Source organism: Catharus ustulatus, chromosome 5 (genome assembly GCF_009819885.2).
Source record: "Catharus ustulatus isolate bCatUst1 chromosome 5, bCatUst1.pri.v2, whole genome shotgun sequence".
NCBI lineage: Eukaryota > Metazoa > Chordata > Aves > Passeriformes > Turdidae > Catharus > Catharus ustulatus.
Window position 1 is genome coordinate 10,821,336 of NC_046225.1, and position 24,921 is coordinate 10,846,256.

The 24,921-nt window shown below is 39.2% G+C and overlaps 1 protein-coding gene across 3 annotated transcripts in view; it reads right to left on the reverse strand.

Annotated features, from left to right (window-relative positions):
• INPP4B (inositol polyphosphate-4-phosphatase type II B) overlaps positions 1-24,921 on the reverse strand; it is a 293,487-nt gene that overhangs the window by 240,523 nt on the left and 28,043 nt on the right. For 2 of the 3 annotated variants that reach the window (XM_033059956.2, XM_033059957.2), the window contains exon 2: positions 12,370-12,428. The exons of the other annotated variant lie outside the window; for it this stretch is intronic. In XM_033059956.2, coding sequence (XP_032915847.1) covers positions 12,370-12,381 — 12 coding nt within the window. In that variant the 5' untranslated portion in view covers positions 12,382-12,428. The remainder of the gene's footprint in view (positions 1-12,369; positions 12,429-24,921) is intronic. 3 annotated transcript variants of the gene reach the window in all.

A 24,921-nucleotide genomic window follows, 5' to 3' on the forward strand; every position in this document is an offset into this window, starting at 1 on the left:
TGATCTGTACTCCAACGAAATCAAACCACCTGTGGTGGGTAGGACATAGGAGTTTGTCACTCACATGCTATGCTGCACTGGTAGCTGCAATGCACTTAACAGAAACAGAATTAATTGCAATTCTCTGAAGAGCTGCTCCATTAGCACTCATGTGTAAGGCTGTGAGAAAAAGGAGACATCAGGGCTAATGCTCAGGCTTGTCTTCTCTCATGGGAATAGTTCAGAATTTTTTTATATTAGGAAGGCTTTTATACTCTTCTGAAATAGCTCATACTCCTTTTTTGTTTCAGGAGCTTTTGAGTTACACATTTGTTCTAGTCTCAAATATTACTCTAAAGAAAAGGTCAATGGCAAAAGTCTACAAATAGATTCAATAACAGGCAGACATTTCAAACAGTGAGTGGAGCCAAAGTCTAAGAACTTAAGTAAGCCTAAAAGTCAGATGCATGTGATTAAAAATAAACAAAACAACAACAAACCAACATACACACAACAACAGTGACCAAAATCCACACAAAATAGAAACACTACCAAAAAACCCACTAAGACGTTAACACTAAATAACAAATAAAAAAAATTGGCAAAAAAAAATAGAAAAAATAAAATCACCCACAAGACCACATAAACTCTCCCAAACCAACTAATTGTCTTAATGTGTAAAAACTGCCATTCTCTCCTTTTTGCATAGGAAAATAGAACATGATTCTCAGCTACTTATGGGTTTGCCAGTCTTTCACTTCTTCTGAATTTCTATTAGAAATGCTCTAAGTATGTCAGTTTTTAAACTTAATAACAAATTCAGTGTTGAAAATTTAACTTAGCCTAAAAAGCTAAAGTTTGGTTAATATCCTGGCCAATCCTTATCTGTGGGTAGTATTACTAATCTTCTACAGATAGGCACATAACAGCAGATTTAAAATCTTTCTAATGAGGAACTCCACTGTGGCAGACTAATGGGTGGAAATTATATTACAGAGTAAAATAAGAATTCATAAAAATAAAATAATAGGATAGTACAGAGTTAAGAGGTTTTGTAGAAGTCACAGGTCACAAACTTGGCAGAATAATCAGAAGCACTGGTGCAGCATTTTGTAACTTTCTTTTAAAACATGTTTACAAAGTCCTTGGCAAATTGCTTGGAAAAATTACACTGCAAAGGCATAAAAGGCAAATATCTTCTATTAATAGATGCCCAGGAACAACAGTGTGTACAGCAAGGTGATACCTAAGGCAGAGCTAAAGGCTCTCAGAATCCCCACCAAGTGATCAAATACTAAACGAAATTCAGTGCTGATAAGTACATTGGTCAAAGCACAACCACTTCTATAACAGTGTGCTTCAAATTAGCTCTCACCACTCAGAAAATAAGTTCTGGTGGCACTGGAGAATTCAGTTCACTTCTCAGGACTGGTCAGAAAAAGAATGGGAATAGTCAATAGTGCTCAGTGGAGATAGCGAATGAGAGAGCACCATTTTGCCCGTACCAGTCAATAGCTCCTGACATCCCAAATGTGAGAAGAGGATTGCACTAAGCCTTTCTTATAAATCAGAGGTATTCAACTTCTTTGGGGGTTGGAAATTAAAATCTCATCTCAATGAGAGATGGGTAAAAAACCCAACCTTTTTCTTGTTGGCACAACCAGATGCCTGAAGCATGGCTGTTCTTCACTGCTGATCTCCTCTGTTCCATGATATCCCTGTGCTGGCGCCAAGATGACTTGAAGGGGTTACCCTCCATCCCTAGAGCAGCCAGACCATGCATCTGTCTAACAGTTGGACTCTTGAGTAACTTAGCCTCTCCCCAGGGCACCTTCTGGCAACCACAGAACACATCCTATGTCAACCCCTCTCAGAGAAGGATATGGACAGAACAAAACAACCCTTTACTCTTTATGTTTCACTTTCTGAAGGGGCAATGGGTATGGTGGGCTGGGCCCCCTGCCCCTTGAGATCAGCCTGCAGTGCAAGCACTAGAGCTAGTTAGAATCACTGATAAAACTTAGAGAGCAGCTCCCTGAAATGCATGTGTGTGTTTATGCACAGCCCCTCTCCCCCTTGTGCTAAACACAACCTGCACTCATGAGTACATGACGGGGAAAGCAGCCCAGCCCTGAGATCCTGAATGGTCCATTGGGTTGCACCCATGGGTTGCTCGGGTTGGCTGCCATCAATCACTTTGCAGCTGCAAGATGTCCCTAGCTCTACATAGACTCCTTTAGCTTTCCTTCCTCACTCATGTAAGTCTAAACCGAGCTTAAACAGCAGCCCTTGGCTTCAAAATCCTGTTTTAGGCCAAGAATAAAAGTGAGTTTTGCCCGCACTGAATTACTTCAGTGGAGTATTCTTCCTTAGGATTAGTTAACATTAGTGTAAGATGTTCATTTGGCTGGTAACCTAAAACTATGATGAGAGGAGATTGCTGCTGCCATCTACTGACAGTTTCCCTTAAAAACAAAATTTAAAGCAACTTAAACCGAAGTTGGAGTCTAAAGCAAGACAAACTGGTGCTGTAGAAAAGCCCAGCATACATGTTGTTCATACAACAGAATAATGAAACATGATTACTACTTCATATCCACCCCAGCTCACTATTAGTGAAGAAAGAGTTCAGCAACAGTATCCTCACAGACTAGTTCACTGCCTTAAACAGAAAAAAACCTGATGCAAGCTGTAAGTTTTTTTAGGTGGTTTATTTTTTTGGTTAGATTTTTAACAAAACTTGAAATAAAATGTGGGGGGTTCTTTCTTGATTACTAATCACTCAGCAATAAAGAAATGTAGGTATACTACTGCCAAGATCAATGTCTAACTCTTTCACAGCATATTCCGAGAGTAACATCCAGTTCAGACTAACATCATCAAAAGGGCCAGTTCTGTGCTTGGCTTGATAGGGTTTTGTTTCCCTAAGAGGTCCTTCACTGGCACACATTTTTAAGTGAAACAGTTTCAGAGGCTGAGAAGCTTTTCCTGCTACAGTCAATACCAACTTCAAAATACAAACTCCAAGGTTTCCATGATTCCCATCAGTGCAGATTGAGGGACTGCAGCAGCAGTCATCTCTCAATGCAGCCTGTTCATACACTGGTATTATTAGACTTCCTCCATCCCTAGGTTTCTTTCAGGTGTTAAAAGCTAATATTTAATGAAAAATATAAAGTATTTCTCTTGCCATCTACTCAGTTATGGACTGCTACACTATGGAACTCATGCACAGCATTTCAAAGTGTTTCTTGTCTCCAACATAGCTATCAGGTCTTCTCTAACCCAAACCAGACAGCTATTAGAGTCCTCTCTAAAAAACATATCTTGCATTTCAACAACTGCCACCCAAGTTTCCCAAAACAACACAGTATTGAAACTAATTGAGTCCTGATCTTGGAAATTTATCTCAAATACTCATACAAAAATACACACCTATTACCAGGACTCTCTGCAGTCATGTGAGAAGCTGTTCAACAAAAACATCTGACAAATCCCTCATTCTGACAAACACCACAGAGCAGCACCAAACCCAGTAAGAGCCACTGAACTGAGACAGAACCACATGGGGATGCCCAATAACCTTTTGGTAAATACGGTTATCTACACAATTATCTAGTACAAATGAGACTAATACTTTATTTCCATCAATTACATAATTGTAACATACAATTCTATCTATTACACAATTATAATAAACCAATTGCTGCAGGGATAGCAGAGAATACAACAAATTTTTAAAAATTAAACTGAGTTAATTCTATTAGATAACGCTTAAAAATTCAGGGATTTGCTCAGATTAAAAGTTTATATTTACCACCCAAGGGTTTATGAATGCAGGTCAGGGATCACAGGACCCTATAATATTAACCACTGACAAATACAGAACACAAATGATAAACAAGAAAGCTGGAGAATTCATACACCACAGACATGCAAGCCTACATCAGTCTACAAGAGAGCCAATGAACATTAAATAGAAACATATCATAGTGAATTTCTGGCAGGCATAGCAAAGAGCATTTGTAAAGGCAGAAGTTTGGAGAAGATAATGAGATTACATTTTTTATTAAGTGTTTTGCTTTGCTTCCTTGCTGGTTTGACAAACCTATGAACACATTTGTTGTGCGCTGGACACAGCTAAGAACCAGAATTTTAAAGAAAACTTCAGCAAAGAACAAGAAGGGTACTGGAGACTCAGAAAAATCTCCACAGTGAAAGTAAAAAGCTTACAAAAGGAAGGATGCAACAATCTGATGCAAAGGAAAGAGTGATGGTGGAAAAAGATAAAAAACTGAGGAAAAATGATTTTGCAAGAGGTCTAATGGATACAACTAAACACCTCCTTCACCAAGAACAGGAGAAGGTTATTTCAGTACAGACTTCTGGGTGATACAGAATGGGGAAAAGTAAGCTAATCTTAAAAATAATCTGTAAAACACAAAGACAGCCAGAACACAAATACTTAGAAGCACATTCCTGTTGAAAGCAGTGCTAAAAATTATGACCAGCAGGAAGAGAAGTGATGTTTGCTTTAGCCATCAAAAGCAATGGGAGAAAGAATTTGACAGAAAAGATTAAGCAGCTGTTTGATTCCCACTGAAATTGAATTCATGGCTAAATGCACAGGAAGAGGTCTCTGAAAGGCAAGATGAAAGCACAGTTTGGACAAACAGGCATTAAGGCAGGTCTAGATGCAACTTAGTACTGAAGAATATTCAGTTTAAAGTTACATTTTCTATATATGCTTTGACTCTAGGTACAGCACAGCAGTAATGCCTCAAAAGAATAAAATCAATGGAAGAAGCTGAGAATGTCTGCTGCTTCCAACACCAGCTCACCCTCTGACTGTGGCTCCTTTTTCCCCTAGTCAGTCACATGAACAAGACATGCTCCTCAGCTCTCATTTAGAAGAGTTTATTCAGTGATTACTAAAAGACTGTTCTGTGGAGTGCAAGGAATAGCAACAGGACCAGGGAGGATCTGGGATGGAAATGCAGTGGAGGACACTGTAAACAAAGCAACACTTCAGGTATCAAACCAAACACACAGCACAGCTGGGGAAGCAGGCAGGTCAAGAACAAGTAGGCATGAAAGAGAAAGGAGAAAAGCCTGCTTAGACCATGAAAAAGCAAAGGAAGGAAAGGCATGGAACAAGTTCAGCAAGAGATGAAAGACAGGAAAACCAGGAGACAGAAGGGATTATCTAAGTGAGAACACATTACAAGAAAGGTCTGGTCCAACAGCAGTGGAAGGGAGTGGAGAACCAGTCATTTGGAGAGCGGAAGGAGAAGCAGCAAGAAAATGGGGGGAATCAGATGGCAGAAGGGCAGTAGGGCTTGTCAGGATCCTGTTAGGAAAGGAAATGAAAGATGTAAAGTCTTTCAGTTCATAGTAAAAATAGAAGCAATTGATTATTCTCATTCCTCAATGGTTATAAATTGCATTTTCAAGTACTGTTGGAAAGCAGACTGAAGCAACAGTCAGCACACAGACCTTCGTGATCCTGCACAGATCCCTGGGAACAAAATCCCTGTGTGCCCTTCTACCCCAAGCAGAGGTGACCTTCTGTTGTCACCGGACTTTGCATTGGCATCATGCACATCATGCTCAGCAGGGTCCCAAGGCTGGAGCTTACAGCATCCATCTAGCAGAGAGCTCTCTGCACAGCATTCTCCCAACCCAAAATGGCTAAAACCACCATGAAACCCTGACCAAAAAAACGTATTTAAATTAAGGCATGCAAAAATATAAGCATTCAGAAGTGCCTTCACAGTATAACATAAGGGGAAGAAAAACTAGTTCCTTAAAACAAGCCAAACATAAGTAATGAACTTTAAACATATATAAGATCTCTCACTGACCTGAATGCATGACTACAGTAACAGGAAAATACCTAACACTAAGGCAGATGCAAAGTCCACAAGGCAATCTCTTCTCTCATCACAACCAAATTTGAGTTCCTCACTAAATACTGACTGGATATTTCTGAATAACTATTAATTTATATGCATGTGTCTATTGTTATGTATCTAACATTCCAACAGTCAGAGGACAATTCACATCCCAGTTAAGTGCAGGCAGAAGCACAGCAACACTGGGGCTGAGGACATTCAAACACACTGGGACTTCTGAACCATGAAGGGGTGATAAGGCTTTCAGACCCACCTGTACCACAGCTCTGTAATTTTTCCACTCTCTTCTCCATCTAGCACACTTCCTACTGCAAATCAAAATCTTACCAAAACAGCAACAACTTATTTCACTGCAACTTACAGATTCACTTACCTGCTCCTCAGCTTGCAGAACATGCTCATAACAAATATCATACATGTAGTTTATAGCCAGAGAAAAAAACCACATTGAGCAATGGCATTCAATCCTGAAGCTATGCTACATTGTGCAGCAGCACTTATTCAGCTGCTCAGTCTTTAAACTGACACAGAGCATGCTCTAGAAAATTAAAATCACTGCTGAAAAATGGTTTATAATAAGTACATCCTTAGCCAGAAGAGACACTTTTATTTCAAGATGCCCTGGAGAGATCACTGACTTACAGAATGCTAAACCACACACACACAGAAACTTCATATTCTGGCAGATCAGAAAAGACTCTGCAGCTTCAATACAATCTCATTCTGTAAGAATATTTTTAAAATATCAAATTGGAGAGAAAAAAACGAAAACTCTACAGCTATGAAATGGTGACAATACATTGTGTATGGCTGCCTGATGCAGATAAGTTTCTGTGATACATTTGCACATTTTTATGGCAGAACTCACAACTATGCCATGAAAACCCAAGTAACATTTTCACAGCTGCATTACAATGTAATTCACATTTGAAATTCAGGAGTATGTCATTATTCTGTTATTTCTACCTTGCATATGGTTCTGTGGTTATTAATTTATGAGTCAATCTGAAATCTCACTTTCAGGCTTTTTAATGTGTTAAGAACACACTACACCTGTGATAAATGCTGTAACAACATAATTTATGTTAAACTTCCACACATATATTACAGGAAAGCTTGTTTTTATTGACAGCATAACCATTCAGACTTGCTCTTTGAACTCATCCACAATCTCAAGCCTGACAATGCACTTGGTTTAACGAAATTTAATTCATTACAAGAGGAGTCTCCAAATATTCACCACCTTTTACATAATTCCCTCTGGCATTAGGTGTAGTACAGTGCTCTAATTTAGATCTGTGTAGTTAAGTCCATGGATTAGCTCTGGCCAATACAAGTCCCTTGGTTCTAGGGGACCAGGAAACAAGCACATGGATTTAACTCCAGTATGAATGTGCCACACAAGTTTGTTACCACACATTGTTTAGATTACAGGAAAAAACATGTTGAAAATTTTGTGTGAAATATGCCTTCTAATGCAAGATACTTTCAGCACTCATAGCAACTTTATTTTAATTTACTACAGTTATCTGTCAACTAAACCTTTTTCTTTCTACATGATAATTTTTAACAGTCAATACATCACTAAAATCTTAAAAGACTATTTTCTTACACAAAAGCAGTATGAGTTTATTGAGCTGGTGCATGGACAAACTGGCCTGACAGACTGGAATGGTTACCTCCACAGGATCATTAAACCACAAGCTATGCAAGATTTACACAACAGACACTAATGATTCTCCTAGAGAACTCACTACAGACCATTGATCAATAATCCATTTTTAAATAAATTGCTAAATACGTATTCAAAAATAAGCAGCAATGTCAACATGTTCACTCAATAGAACATAATGGGCCCTCTGGAACTACTACTGAGATGCAAAAACATAATTGTACTTTTTAGTGCATCTTTTTTGTGGCTAGATTGCAAAGTAATTTACAAATACGCTTAAGTCTCAACACTACTATTTGGGAATATTAGGATATGGGGAAATGAACATAGATGGGCAAGGTAGCTCCTTTCTTTCATTACTAGCAATGACTCCAAATTCACACATAGATGGCAAATAACAGTTTAGACTGCAATCCAGCCCTGAACTGGCATAAGTATTAAGCAACTGAAAAAGGACAAAATTATGTGTTTATTCCTTTAATAGAAAGACAACCACAAACTCTGAAGAACCTATGAGGAGAAAACAAAAAGGAAATGAAATGACATGACAAAAATATGTTCTGTTCTCTTGCTTTTTTTGGTTTATGTTGGGGTGTTTTCCTCAAGAAAACCATTACTACAAATCATGATCTGCAATTAAAACAAAAATTAGTACACAATACTGCAATCCTCAGAGATCCAAAACTTCTAATCAAAAGTCCCCTTCAACACTAATGAAAAAAGAGACATAAAAATCTAATACTTATTATACATATTAGCAACTGTGTATAATAGTAACTAGCAATATTCTCCCAGTAACCCACTCAAGTTCTGAAAGAAAGTTCCTCCTTGGCTGGAATTGGTATATAACCCACTAGCCAGATACTTTAGATGAGTCATACAAGTTGCCAAGCTCCACATTAAATATTTTGGACTGGGATCCATAAGAACTGGTCCAAGATTAATACAATATCAAACTTTTCTCTGGAAGCCCTGTCATGCACCAGGTTCCCCAGCCCACTCACACTGCTAACCATGGCTTTGTGGAGCCCCATCCCCAACTCTGCCTTCAAAAGCAACTTTGAGTGTGTTCATAGGATGCAAAGCTACACCTGTCACTACCTGGGAAGTGGACACAAAGCCCACACACACAAACTGGAGGTTTGAGAATTTCACACACGAAGGTATTAGCAAAACATGCTTCCCAGAGGGGATTGTGTCTATAGCTGGTCAGGCTGCCATCCACCCATCTGCTCTATAATCGCCTCTACTTAGCAGGACTAGGTGAGAAAATAAAATTTAAACACTAATGGTTAAGATGAAGACAGGGAGAGGTTACTTGCCAATAACTATCACAAGCAAAACAGTTTCAACCCAGGCATAATGAATTTAGGTCTACGTCAATTAAAAGAGACCTGGACAATAAGAAACAAAGAAAGAACTGAAACAGCTTCCTCCAATCGTGTTCTTCCCAAGGTACAGCTTCACATCCTTCATATTCAACTTAACCTCCTTGTCAACAGTTAAAGAAGTGGCACTGGGGAGAGAGGGAATGGGGTTATAGTCAGCCCATAACAGTTCCTCTCTGCCACTCCTTCCTCCTCGTGCTTTTCCCCTGCTCCAGCATTGAGTCCCTCCTAAGGCAGGTATCAAAAGATCTGTTCCAGTGTGGGTCCGCTCCATGGACTACAGCTCCTTTCAAAAAAACCAGCTCCAACATGGACTGGTCATGGGCTACACAACACTCAGAGTATATCCACATGCCCCTGCATGGCCTCCTCCAACTGGAGCAGATCCTCTCCTTCTCTGACTTTGCAGAGCTATTTCTCACACTTACCTTTCCTAAAAACGTGCCCAATACATTTCCTAAATACATCTTCCTAATATATCACTGCTATTACTCAGCTATCTACAACCAATGCAATACAGTAGGGAACAGATTGGGGGGCAAAAAATCCCAACAGAAGAACCACCTACCTACCCACACCACACCAAACCACACTGAAGTCTGCAAAGCAAAAAAGTTACACCAACACCAGCAAATGTTGGGTTGTGCCTCAGTTCAAAATAACTGCACTGCTAGACCAAAGAAAATAAATGTCCTTAAAATGCTTAATGTTTTATTGTCCTGTATCTAAATAAGAAAAAAGTAGAAGAATGAACCACATTTTCTCTCTACACTGAAAATTTATTCCCACACTACTTAAGATTTACAGCACAGATAAGTTGGGAGGCATTCTCTGCAATTTCATAGAGAAGATTCTTCTTATACAAGTAGCATAATTTATGAGCATCTGAACTAAAATGAGAGTCTGCCATTAAACTGTAAATATTTGTATACACAGACATACATGCATGAGCCCTTGAGACCAGCTAACAAATAGTAGCAAATCAGCCTTTGCTACTTCCAGAGTTAATCATTCAGCATTCAGATGATCTTCCAAAACATTGAAGTTAGTTTTCCTCCATGTCAAGCCATAAGCCAAGTCAGATTGCACAACAAAAATACGGGCATGTCTTCATTAGGGCTGTTTGGCACACATCTTTCACACACTGCATTAGCAGCCTACTGAAACCTTGCTAATTCAAGCAAAGAGCAGAAAACTGGCAGCCATGCTTAAGATGCTCAATATATTTCATCATAAGACTATTTTTTGTTTTTATACTGGCCAACTAGCTCTCAACTTAAACTATGATTTCATATGTCAACAACCTGCTTTAGATGGGAAACTTATTCATTTTTAGGATGATATAAGAAAAAATATACAGAGTACACTCCCTTCTCTCCTCATAGCACACAAATTGCTTTGGTTTTACTCAGTATGCCTATAAATTACATCTTTTGAAACATGGTTATGAGATTCAAGAGAGATTTGTCTCTGTCAAAGAAGCTATCCTTTATAGTACCCAACAGATGAAGCCTCTGAAAGTGACTGTTTTACAAATTCCTGGGATATAAGCTGACTAGGAAGTGCTCTATCATTTAGTTTGATCCATCGTAAGACATTGCCCTTTCATCACTCAGTGGTCTCTGTTCCGAGTCTGGTACCTTGTGACATTTTAAAACTAAGCACCTGTTTTACCTAACCACTCTTGGGCTTCACTGCCCAGTCATTCTGTGATCAGATTCATTTGTCTAGCTTCCATTTCAAAGTTTCTCTCTTATTGTGATCTCCCTAATTAAAGAAAGCACCTGATAAAATCACCTTTTGAAAACACTGACATTAATCATGTCACCAGTCTTTTCACAAGTTAAAATTTGTCAAATCTCCTAGTTCCTTCCATAACCTCTGGAAATTTTGAAAACTTGTTTAAACAAAGAAACCAGATTAAGTTACAGTTATCTAGCACTGACCTGGAGGTAGAGTGAAAATCACACACCTATTTAACTAGTTCCATCAAACTGTAGCATTTCAAGGGGAATTCCCAATTGTTTCCTGCAAGACTAAATCATTTCATCAACAAGCCATTAATTTGTGTTGAAGTCCCCAAGTTCCTTAAAACGCAGCTTTGAATTTCAAAAGCCTAGCGGTGGACCTAGCAGATGATTTCCACAAAACTCACCCACTCCTTTCTTCACTGTTGCAAAGTTGATCAAAACACTTCTTTAAACTGTTTCACAAAATGCCAAGGTTCCCATGAAAACAGGGCACTTAGAGGAATGTGGAGTACAAGAGAACAGTTTCAAATTTCAAGTCCTTCACTAAAAACTTCTGCAAGTCACACAGCAGAATGATAATGCAGGAAGGTGTGACAAAGGGGTGGCCATGAATTTGCTGTCACCTACATTAAACTTGTCAGACCATTTGCCATGCAGGGGAATGCAGCTGGATGAAACTCAAGCCAGAGAACCCCTGATATCCTACTGTCTCCTTTTGTTTGCAAACATACAGAAATCTCACAGGCTCCTGAACAGAGCTTTGAAAGCAAACACTGCTTTAAAAATCTACCATATGTGCACATTCATCACTACATTAAGATAAGTCACTATATCACACTGAAAAATCTTTCCAACAAAATACACAATCTGCCCAGCAGGGCAATCATTTCCTTCCAAGTGCTGCTCCATACAGTACAAAAATATCCTGGAAGCCAATTATAAAGTACTTACTGTTAACAGGTGAGTCTCAAGCTTCACACTATCCCCAATTCTTTGCAATCCAGTGCTATTTTCGGGGAACTATGGAAGCATGTCCTTAGTATCAGACAGAAAAGGTAGGAAAAAGGGCAATTCTACACTTAGTGCTTGTTCATTCCACAAGATGAGTGGCCTCAACTCCTAATAAAGCCAATGATAGATGAGGGCACTCAGTAGCTTGTGCAAGGCTTTCCACTGCATGTCAGGGTCACAGCTTATTTGAACAGGCCCTTCATATTAGGTATGTAATTGCTTTTTACAACAAAGGAAGAGAAAATACCATTCTTTATAACAGATTTAGCTATAAAAACCAAACTAAAAAACTGCAGTCAGGGTCTGAAATTGCATCTTGAACATTGCCACAATGCCTCATTTAGCTGTGAGATTTCATTTTCATTATTCCAGTGGATTTGGTGGAGTGATTCTGGATTGAGACCTGTGTATGTTATAAGCAGACCCTGGGCATAGACTATTTATGATTCAGCTAAGGGATGTTGATATCATGAAGAACAGCCAGCATTACAGACAGCAAACAATGGATTTTCTTCATTTCTACTCTTCTAATAACAGTGATTTATATTTTTGTCCCTAAAAGCACAATGCCAATATAGCTATCATTAAAAAGGATTACTCAAGTTCTCACGTTAGACTAGCACATCCAGAAAAGCAGCAGGAAAATGAATTACCTTATTTTTCATTAGAAAAAGTAGATTTCCTTTCGGTCAGCACCATCTCTCCCTTGGTTCTGCATGCAAAGAGGTAAGAGATTAATAAAAACAACCTTTAGTCTCCACACATTAAATGCTTCTCAAAAAGGTGAATTAGTTATAAAGGTCAGAAACGAAAATCATTATCAACCAAAACAAGACAGCTTAACTCAGTGGCTGCCTATGTTAGATGTCAAATCACTTCCCAGAAAGTTTCTTCTACACTGCAGCTGGGACAACTGGTGACTGCAGCACACTCTTGACACTGTTTTCTCAGCTTTTCTCCCTCTTCCTCCCATGGGAGTAGAAACAGGCACTTTAGCATGGAACACCTTTTGCTCTCATCATTTCAGGAGATCAAAACTAATCCATGTTATAACAGAAAAACATTCACTATTACACTTATATTAGAACATGCTAATTTGAATTTACAACTTTCAGAACACAAAAAAGAAGAGTAAAATGAGGTCTAAATATTTACAGCCACTTTGCCACACTTTTTAAAAGTGTTTAACCAGTGGGAATAACATCTTTTTGTTTATTTATGTGTCTGTATCTTTATAGACACATTCAGGCATGTAAAAAACCTTTTGAGAATGGGGAATATTTCACAACTTCACGGTCAGTGAATGGGTCAAAGAACATTGAAAGATGATTTTAAATATTGCATAATGCAAATTTTCTTTTTAAAAACACACTTGTAGATGTATGAGTAAATACATATAGATACATAACAAACAGATAGCAATCCCACAGACAAGTGTCATCTCTTCAGATATCACTTCTTAAAAGAGGAAGAAATATTTTTACACAAGATGCATTCTTTTGCATTTTTGAGAGGACACATGAAACCCGGTACCCCCAGACAGGAGCCAGTCTGGAATTGCTAGGAAGCTGGAATAACAGCTGTACCTTAATGTCATGTTATTCTATAGCTGCCTCTGATAAACTCTTGTATTTCCCTAAGCTAGCCACCACTAAAATCATTATACTGAGCAGAAGGATGTCTTGTTGCAGTAAATAAATGAATAACATTCTCTTTTTCTCTTGATAATTTCAATTAAGATATTTAAATAGACAAGATTTGAAAGAACAGAGCACCTCCTTCTCAACAAGAAAGTGGGAGATTTACACTTAGAGGCACTGGGACTTAGAATAACTGTGTTCAGTAATAGCCTGGGGAGTTTTCTTAGAAAAGGAATGGAAGTTCCTGCATCTTTTCAGACCTACTAGTGCAAGGACAACACACAAAAGAATGTAACATAAATTGATGCACATCCACCAACTGAAAACTTAAAGTTTTCAGATCCAAGTATGTAACTTTAGAGCACAAGTACAGGATGCTGCTAAGGCTAAATTCCATCTCCCAGAACTCTGTGGGCACCAGAAGGAAGGAATCATTTGCACGCTGCAGCTTTTTCAGAAAATAGATATTTTTCTATAGGAGTGGGAAAGTCATTATTTTGTATGTGTGAAGAACAAGCAAGTCCAAAGATAAATCAGACTAAAATTGAAAAACCTGTCAGTGAACAGTGATCAACATGCCCTGACAGAAAGCACCCTTCTTCTCAAGGGGTTGTAATAATTCTTAAATTCATAGTCTTCATAATATGATTGCTGGGAGCCACAAGGATTTACTAGCAATAGGAACATTGTGCATAGCTCCTTAAACACTTTCCTAGAATCTACCACTGACCATGGTATAGATAGCCCACAATACTGAGCAACAGAAATATTTGTTATCTCTCCAGTAAATGTAAGGTTTTTAACAGTATTAGGAATAACAGCACTCAACATAATCATAAGTAATGGAAAATTCAAAAACATCCTCAAAACATCAGATATCAACCAGGTAGGGCTCGATATGGTGCCTACAATGAGTACACAGGGTTGGTAAACCTGGTGAGGAACCTCAAGGCAGACACAAGTGAGTGCTTCCTAAAGCCTCCTGCCCAGGAAGTTTGCTGCACACTCCAGAGGAAATTGTGGCTAATTATCATCAGAAAATGTATGTTGTGGTTTTACCAGGGCATGTATAAAATATTCTGAAAATATGGCACAGAACTTGCTCAGCCCCTTACAACTGAGTCTGTGCTGGGTTTCAGCTTGTTTGGTTTTTCTTCTAATAGAATAAAAGTAAATACAATCACAATAAAGACCAACTGGGAGAAGTGAAGATGAAACATTTGCTGTTGCTGAAATTATTGTGTTAGGACTGATTTTACCACTAAACATGAGCTATTTTCTAACAGCTACTGAGGGAATAGACATTTATTCAAGCTTACTGGAAATTGAAAGACATTTAAAATACGGTCATAAAAGCCTGAAGAAACCTGCAAAAGAGGTGCAAAGTGAGTCATGGAAAATCTATACTGATAACAGTCTTTAGAGATGGGAGGGGTAAATTCTGAGAAACTGGATAGCTAATTTTTAAAACATGACAACCAGTGACTGGTGACTAGCAGTTGCTAGCAGAGAAAAAATAGTCTTTGTCTACAGGGAAAAAAAATAATGTTAAGGACTTAGTACTCTTTCTTAGGTATATGGCAAAGGAAACTTGAGCAAACTAGTTTCATTATTTAGAAAGGTATTTAGTGCCAATCAAGCCAGTAATGCAGAAAACAAAAAAGTGAGGTGTATATAAGCAGTGAAACCAAGCCAACAACTGCATAGAGCATGCACAGCAACCAGAAGTAGTTTTCAGTGCAAGTCATTTTCCCCTATTTTTTTCTATAGGATTGGGAAAGCCAATGACTTTGGGTGCAAGTCATTTTTACCTAATTTCTCATCCCTGACCAGTCTGCAAATCTTCATTTTTTCCTTCCTTGTTAAAACAACCTGATGGGCACCTGGCCAGCAACGCCAGATCTTTGGCATTGAACCTCATGTGGCTGCCAGGGAAGAGGATGATGAGTAAGAGATGGAGGGGAACAATGATGGTGCTACTTAATCTGTTGAAGCTGAGCAAAATCTATACAGCAGATGTGAAGGTCAACCGAAACGTTAAAACTCAAAAAGATGCCATTGTTTATTGTGGTTTCCATTCTATTGGACAGACTCCAAACACCCCTTTCTTTTCATAATATGTGAGCAGACTAAGTAGCAGGGGAACAAATACAAGGTCACTGAGGTTACCTCTCATATTTGTTTGAAACAATTTAGTTTCTTCTCAGTCACTCTAGGATCTCATGCAGAAGTTGTAATTTTATGCACTATTTCCACAGTTAATTAATACCACTAAAATATCTATTTTGGCAATAGTCATATAAATCACTAGAAAGCTCAAATATGCAGTTAGGGGGCAAGGGGAAGGGAGCAGATTGTCTTTTATTTCTATCTCCTTCACAGGAACAATAGCTCTAACAAAATTTCAAGCGTTAACTATAAAAGTCTACTATTCTAACAGTTTTCAGTTCTTTTAGAACATTTTCTTCTATGGTTTCACAGAATGACTTGTGTGTTTCTCTCTCCTTCCCCCCCCCCAAAAAAAAATAAAAACCACAAACAAAAAAACCCCACAAAATAAACCCCAAAATAAAAAAAAAAGCCAACAGCTCAAAAAACCCAACCCACCAGCTTTTTATTTCCTGGAACTACATATACTGAACTTAATCAAAAAATTATACTTGGCACATATAAGACATCTTTGTTTCTTTCTCAAAACCGCTCCTCTGTTTTATTGCAAATTATTTTAACATTAAGTTTCATAGGAATTTTGACCACTGGCTATTTGAAAGCAAATATTTCTGTCCGAATTGCAGTTAACATAGCACCATTTCATACTGCTACAAGGATAAGAAAATAAGGCCAGAAAAGTAGTTCTAGACATGTTCCTTTTAATCCTCACAGTATTCTATGTTTTTTTAAATATCCAACATTTATGTAAAGGCCTTTCTCATAAAAAAAATTCTTGGTATGACCCTTAAACAAATGAGTAAAGTGTGACAGATGGATTTTAATACACCTATGCAGTCTACGAAAAAAAAACCAAAGCTGCCCAATCCTCAGCAGATAGGTTTCAGAAGTCAGTTTTAGTCTCTAAATCAGAAGGCTTTATTCTTCAGAGAGCAACACTGACATCTTTTTCTGGTGGAGAACTACAACTCTTAACAACTCCTGATCCAGTTCCTTTCAATTGTTGAGCTGTAGGAAAAGCTACATCTTCTGCACTGTATCTTCCTGTGGGTCCTTTCATTCCTACTTTTACCTTTACACTCACTTTCTTTTTGAGTTTGTCTCTCAAGCAAGGTCACTGCCTGTAGTTTCCAACAGCCACACCACAGCCAGTTCCCAAAGTTCTATGTCACAGAACGCAAACCAAAGTTAACTATTACTTTGTACGTGTGAAAAACAGCTGAGTCAAAAATATCATGGTCTGAAGACAAACCTCCAAGTACAGAAATTACACAACTGTAAGGTGCAACCTTTGGACTAAAATTTTGGTCCAAACCCGGAGGTGTGCCTTATGATCCGGTACACCTTACACATGGACAAAGTTCCGAAATTTACCAGCCTGGAAATGCGAGCCATGGGAGCCCCGTGCTGCGGCGCAGCGAGGGGGAACGGTGCTGCGATGGGGAGGCGGCCGCGCGGTGGGAGCCGTGAGCTGTGCCAACTGGCGCCGGGTGCGGGCAGGAGTGCCGAGGCCTGCAGCACGGGGTTGCGTTTAAAGGCTACGCCAATCTGTGAAAAATGTTTGCAAATTGAGCACCTGCCAGTAAATCCCACAATCGCGGAATTCCGTTATTAATTCGTTGCTTTGTTTCATGCGGATCCTCACTGCAAAAAAAGTGTGCCTTATACTTCGATGCGCCTTATATATGGCCAAAGTTCGGAAATTTGCTGACTCCCAGAGGTGTGCCTTACAATCCGGTGCGCCTTACAGTCGTAAAATTACTGTAATTTTTTCCTCTTATGAAGGTTCTACAGAACTGGCACAGAGCTAAAAGCTCTTCAGTTTCCCTTCCATTATCAAATACCCTGGTAAGCAAGCAAGAGAATATGTGCAAGCAGTCCCAACATGAATCTAAGCAGTAGAAGTAGAGCTCCAACTTTTCCATTCATTTCCACACACAACCTTTCTTTCTTGTTTCCCCCTGAGCATCAGCAGCTATACTTTTACCCCATCTTCATCATCTTCTTGAAATAACCTCATGACATCAGTCATCTCAAAACCTGACCTACAGTTCTCAGCACAAGGATGCTGTTGTTCCCAAAATGAGCTACCAGAGGCTGTGCCATGCAGGTGCAGCTGGCTGCCAATGTTTTGTAAATTGATAGACTTCAGCTGCGCAAAGATGACTCATAAAGCACAATAAAGCACTCACAAATAGGATATTTATCATACACTGTAATCCTATACTCGGAGCATATTCAGCATTGAAGACCAAATCCATCCAATGACACTGGTTGGGCTCATGACAAATGAAATTCAGCCACAACAGACCCTGGCAAAAGGAACTTTGAAACTGGCAGTGCATACATTCCTACCAGTCTCCATATGCTGAATGGAATTAATTATTTATTTTACTTTACAGCAGTAGGCTGTATTTTTAAAAACAGAACAAAGTCTTTGCAATAGGCCTATTTGCTTTTCAAGACAAACAACGAAGTTTGGCAAGCTAAACAATTTCTGCTGTCTCCAACTGTGCACTCTCCTGGTTTGGTCAGTTCCCTCTTAGACAGATCTTTTGTACACCTTTCACACAGCTCATTGATACCCTTCCTGCTTTAGAGAAAAATGTTCTAGAAATCCAACAGCAACCAAACTCCTTACTGGTTTGTGAACCCATCAGTTCCAGTCCTTTTTATAAACACCTTCTAAATCAATCCTAAACAGCATCTTCTTTTACTTAGTTATTCTTGACTACTTCAATCTCTTTGAGTAGCTTAAAGAAAATCAGAACTTATGAGTCTAGTTCCAGATGAAAAAGCCTTAAAAACTGCCAAAACCTGAATAAAACCTGAGTTATCAAAGCAAATAAAGGTTACTGGCTACAATAATTATGCTTAAATGTAGTAATTATTATAATGCACAGACAGCTGTACTCCCACACAGCACTGCAAAACACAGAAGGTCAGGAGATGAGACAAGTTGTAAACTGCTATTAAGAAAGCATTTGCTTTCTAGCAAAGGAAAAACAATGCCAGGTAAACAGAAGACACCAGGCTTCTGGCAAAGCTATTAAAAGGAATAAAGAAGTTCCAGGAGGAGATGTGTATATTGATTTTGTTATTTTCTCTTCCAGGGGAGATGGTACGTATCTTGCAGGCATCTATCAGTAAAGTAGTAACAGCCTAGAATTCCTTCTATCTCATCTGTGCACCACTTGCTCTGCATAGGAGCCATAACACGTAAATCATGGGGACAGTAAGAGCAGGACACAGCAGTAAAACCCTTGAGACAGCACACTTTGGTACACATCAGCCAGTACCTGATGGAAATGCAAGGCAGCAGGGCCAGCAGTTCCACAGCAATAATAATCAAGGTGCCTGTTCCCTGGAAGATTGCCAGAGAAGCTAAACCCATCTGACAGTGTCTAAATAGTATTCAGACCTAAAACATGTAGGAGATCCTGGGATTCAAACTTGGATTTAACTTAGAGACTCAGTGACCATCCAAAGGCTATCACAAAAACAAAATTAAAGGTAAACAACCCCAAAGGACATCTTTGTTTTCAGCTGCAGGACTGGGTCTCCTTGAAGGACCAAAAAGACTTTCCAGTTCAATAATCCACTTCCCTTCTGTCTCCATTTCAGACTAAAGCTGTCAGTCAGGGAAACTACTTAATCATATAGTGCCTTTAAATGTTTGTCCTAGATAATTTCTTTCCTAGCAGAAACTCAGATAGCAAAGATATTATCTTCAGTTATTTAACACCAGTGGTTCAAGAGACAGGCATTATTAAATGCTCATGGAAAGAGACAGAGGCATGCTGAGACCAAAGTCCTTCTCAACATTCTTCTGCACACAACCACCACAGTCATAACTTATAAACAAACTGGACCAGTCAATTACTTTGTGAGTGGCCACAACAGAAAGAGGTGGAGGAGTCTATGTCCTTGGAAGCAATAACTTTAGAACAGATGACCATTTTGACAGCTCATAGACCACAAAATGCATCAAGTTCTCTGCTGGATGTCCCCTATCTCCCTGCATTTGAAGTTACAGATTTCATGATCACTTTCCATGGAAGGGTAAATGTGATATATGTGACACAGAAAAAGAACTGCAACATACAGTAACCGTAAGAACCAGCCTTGAACTTGCACATCTCTGATTAGCACAACAAAAACCTGCACAAAATTGACTCCAGCACTTAGAGGCTAGCATGAATAACAGCAACCCATTGAAAAACTTGCAACTCTTTCACCCTGCAGAACAGCTACAAAAGCATATTTTATTAGTTTTGGACAACCACCACACTGCACCTGTCCAAAGCAAGAATTGCAGAAAGTCACTCCTGCAGGAACAAAAGGGAGTAAGCACCTTCATGGCTGCATGCACTACCCTGAAACAAGACTTTCAGCACAGTCTCTTAAGTTCCAAGTTTTCTTACACATCATAAGCCCAGATCAGCATCAAATCAGTGCATAATACCTTGCAGCTTTCATTAGTACTGCATATAATTCTAGATATTTTGGTAAAGTGTTAAAATACAAGCTTTTTAATACTGCAATCTTCTAAACCTCTGAAGCAAAGTCAATAAAATTGACGGCCCAATTTCACTAGTTTAGCTATTTCAAAAAGAAAAACACCAGAACTCACACCTTCAAGTCCCCAGAGACTCTACCAAATACATTCTTAACTCCCATTCTCTTCCTTTGAAAAGGTACAATATTTTTAGTTCACATCATTTTGCATAAAGAACTTCTTTAATCTTTGCAACACACAGCACAAGAAACAGCCTTCAAAAGGCATGCTACAAAATTAGTCCATAATTTCATCTTCAAAAATTATATTCTTTTTAAGCAAAGAGATCTTGCTAATTCCTCATATTGTCTCTTTATTAGGTCATAAAATATAAATAACACATTATGCTCCCCCATTAAAATTCCCCATTCTATCCCTGATCCCTGCACATTGAAACAAAACTCTAGGTTTTCTGCCTTGGACTGAGGAAATAAGAGTACAAGGCAGAGTCAGCAAAAAGAATTAATACATGGCAGGAGTTTCAAATAGATATATGAATATATCTAACTAAAAACTTCAATAATCTATATTTAAATCTAGATTTAAGTTTAACCTTAAAAATCATTAACAGCTGATCAGCAGGGAAGAAAACTCTTGGCTGACATATTCAGGGATTGCATTCCAAACAAGGTTTCAGAGATCTGCAAAGGCAACCTTAATATCAAGGGGGAAAACAGCAGAAAGCAGTAGAAAATTTTATCTTAGAAAAGAATCTTCTCTTTAGGTTTGGGTTTTTCTTTTTTCCTCACTGAAGACAGACAGGCAAGACCTGTATAGCAAGTATCACTAAGTACTAGGCTATCTACAGAAGATATCTATTGGCATTACAAAGTTGTTCATGCCTTTCTATATGAAGTTAAAGATGCATATCAGCTGGCTGCATGCAGTCAAGCTAACTGATTATTCCCAGGGAAAATTTCAATTTCTTTCTAGCTGCTCAGTCTCCTCACTTTGTCTCCTGGCTGTCTTATTTCCTTCCAGCAAGGTCAAAGCTAGGGCTGATCAAATGTTGGTAGTTTTCACTTATACTTTGGTAGGCTGAACGTACTATAACAATCTATTTGAACAGATTATCATCCTTAACTAGTTCAGATGTTTCTTCTTACAATTTATCAGCCATTGTGCCTTTCAAAAACAATGAGAATCAAAAAATTACAGGCCTGCAATATTCAGCAAGTTAGTAAGTTATGTCATTTCCTAGGACACCCTTTACTGAGCACTGAAAACAATTTTGAATTGCTTTTTGTTTGCATAGAAGAAAGGTAACAACCATTTAAAAAGTATCCATTTTCACAATAGTACCAGTGGTCATTTCATTTGTGTGTGATTCAGCACTAAATACATTATACTGTAATAACTTTATCCTCTGTAGGGTTTCAGTTCAGTCACCCTTACCTCACTGTGCCCTGCAAAGATTATAGGAGCTCCAGCTGACATGGCAATCCCTAACCAGAACCAGACTTCTTCCAAGGGATGCATGACCCAGCAATGGTGCAATTGTGCACCACATAAACCCACTAGTACCCTCATCTGCTATCACTGCTGTTTCCAAGGCCCTTTTGAAAAGTCTTAAGCCAAAAAAGACCTTAAAAGCAAAGTATCTCCTCAAAAAAAGGCACTTAGAGGTGAGCTATTCTATTTGGAGACAGATAATGAAAAATTAAATGCTGGCTTGCCTTGAAGGTATTCCCTTCAGCTGAAAAAAGTAGCAACCATGCAGAACAGCTCTGTCTTCCCTTCAGCTGACAGATTTCCCAGTCAAGCAAACTCTTAAATGATTCATGTAGTTTCCCAGCATTCATTCCCAAATCACATTCAGGCATGAGCTTTCTGGGGAAGAGGGGAAAAAAAAATCTTGCCTTCTGTTTCCTCTAAAAGGAATAATAGAAATAAGCATAACAGCTATCACCTGACACACCCACTGAACAATGTACTTCCAGCTACTATATTGATCCAGCTGAAAACCTGTCCTGTGAGAAGGAAGTCCTTTACCTGTTGTGGGAGTTGGCCCATGTGGTTTTAGTGCACCACACTAGGCAGAGATTGAGGAAGAATTTCCTGCTTTGCTCAGCACAGTCACCACACCGTGACACCGAGCGTTCAAAGTGCAGCTTCCCTGGAAAGGAACTTCTGCTTCCCCACAGCAGCACCAGTGCTGATGAAGCCACACAGCTCAAGGAACTGACCTCTATGAAAACCTAACCAAGCTGTTCCCTGATCTACCTGGCTGCAGAAATGCCAGTGCCAGCCCAGCAGGAGGGCAGAAGTGTGCCCCCACAGGTAATCCTTCTGAGAGGACCACAGGTGTATCAGCTTAGGATGATGGTGTAAATGCAGTCTACAACAATTCCCATATGAAGGGCCTCAAGCATAGTCCTCACTCAAGAAGATTCATGGCAAATTCACATTAATCCACAATCTATATCAAATTTCCAACTATACTTTCAAGCTATGTAGTAATTATGTCAAGACAGACAGAACTGGCACCAGTCTTCTATTAAAAACTTTTCATGCCTTCTCTCCACAGACTTGTCTCAGGCAACTCTGACTCCTTTCCTCACAGGCAGCTCCACACAGCACTGACTCCTTCTCTCCTCTCTGCAAGTTTCCTTCTTCCTTCCAGCATGACAGGCTAACCCCAACTTGTCCCTTACCCGGCCACCACACCCTGTCTGCCCCTCACAGCATCTTCTCACCTTATCTGTCCCTTGCACAACTGCATGTCCCTTCCTCCTCACAGCACAGCCAGCAGACTCCATCCCAAACTGCAGCACACTCTGGGTCTCAAGCTCCAACTCCATCTGCAACCACAACTTGCTCTTGACCAGCTGACCCACTCTTTTATAACCCCCATCCTCACTGGGCAGGCAAGGCTGTCTCACTTCTCTGCAATCAGTACAGCTGCAATTCATTGAAGAACATTGCCTTCTGAAATTACTGTCTACTATTATTCCACTATCCTTCCAACCTACCTTCCCATAAAATTCAAATTAATCCATGAACTTTGCTCAAATTTCCAACTATACTTTCAAGCAACACTGCCTATATTCCTCCTTGTACCATGTCAGCTCAGCTACAGACATGCTGCAGCACTGGGTATAACTCTCTCTTGGGCCAGCCATAAACTGTGTTATGGACATTACCTTCCAGAGCACTTGAAAATAAATACTAGACAATTAAGTCAGTCTTTCAAAATCCTATTCAAAAGTGACTGCACAAACTAATGTTTCAAGGCATCACTACATGCAAACAACTGTGAAGACAAGTCCAGCCACTATTGTGACCCCATGGGTTTAGAGGAAGGGGAGCTCAGCTAAATATTAGCATTTCAGTCACTACTTACTTACAAATTTATTTACACAGCAGATTTCCTTCACTAATCTCCAGGAATGAAAATACTCTTAAGTGTAAGCTGCCATTTCAAATAAAACAAAACAAAAATCCCAAGTAAATGAGAGTGGCACAGCTCAGGAGCTCCTATACACAAGCCAGCAGTAAAACCAGGCTGGGGGAGTTGGTTTGCAGGGAACACCAACCCCTTAAAGAAAGGAATGAAGGTATGACATAGCAACCAATTTCAAAAAATATTGCACTACATTGCTTCATTCTGCAAGATACAGTATCTGAGTGGCAATAACTGGAACCTTTGCCTCTGGAAGATTTATTTCCTCTCTCTTCCAATATCTATAAACATGCAAAAGATAGAAGCAAACTTGAAATACAAAATTGCTGCAGCATCAGTTTCAGTGGTCACTACTATAACAGATAAATTACTCTATTAAGACTGCAGCTTTTACTCTCTAAGATACAGGATTTTATCTTAAGTTTGCAGTCCCCAACACCTTTGAATTTCTCAGCCATTTTGGTTTGCATCATATCCTAGAACCAAAAAAACTTCATCAGTCTTAACACCTATAATATACAAAAAGACCACATTGCTGAGAAAACAGTTTCTCTCTACTTCTCCCTTCCCCTAAACTTATATCTGAGGACTATCTAAACTATACATATTTTTAAAAAATTAACTGCATGTTTGAGACATTTGGGGTTTATTTGAGCTCCAAAGCATTATAGCTAAAAGGTGACTGAATCAAGTCACCCACAAAACAAAATACAACATAATGTCTTTTGAGATCAAAGAGATCAAGTACAAGTTCCAGACAGTTCTGGAATTCACCATCATTTTTCTTTTGGTAATAACAGGAAGGAGGAGCTCCTCCTGATCTCTTTAACAGCACTAATTCTGCTTAAGTTGTTCTTTCTCCATACAACCTTCATGAAGATAACAGGAGTGTTTTCCTTCCAGAACCATCACAGAAACTAACTCACCTGTGAAGACCCAGGCTTTGATTTTACTATTCTATATGTAGGGAGAAACCACGTATGCTGGGGTAGAGTGAATTAATTCACAGTGGCTGGTATGGGGGTGTGTTTTGGATTTATGCTGAACTCAGGGTTGATAATACAGAGATGTTTTTGTTATTGCTAAGCAGAGCTTACACAGAGCCTTTTTTGCTCCCTGTACCAGCCATGCCAGCAAGGCAGCTGAGGTTGCCTGGGAAGGTGGGAAGAGACCCAGCCCAAACAGGCAACCCCAGCTGACCAAAGGGACATTCCAGACCATGTGACATCATGCTCAGTATATAAAGTGAGGGGAAGAAGGAAAGAGGGAACATTAGGAGTGATGGTGTTTGTCTTCACTGCTACCCATGATGGGGCCCTGCTCTCCTGCCTGCCCATGGGAAAGCAGGGAATTCATGATATGATGTACATTCCCACCTTAAATACAATGCTCCTGAAACTTCACAACTACCTGGTTTTTGACATTTCTAATTTAA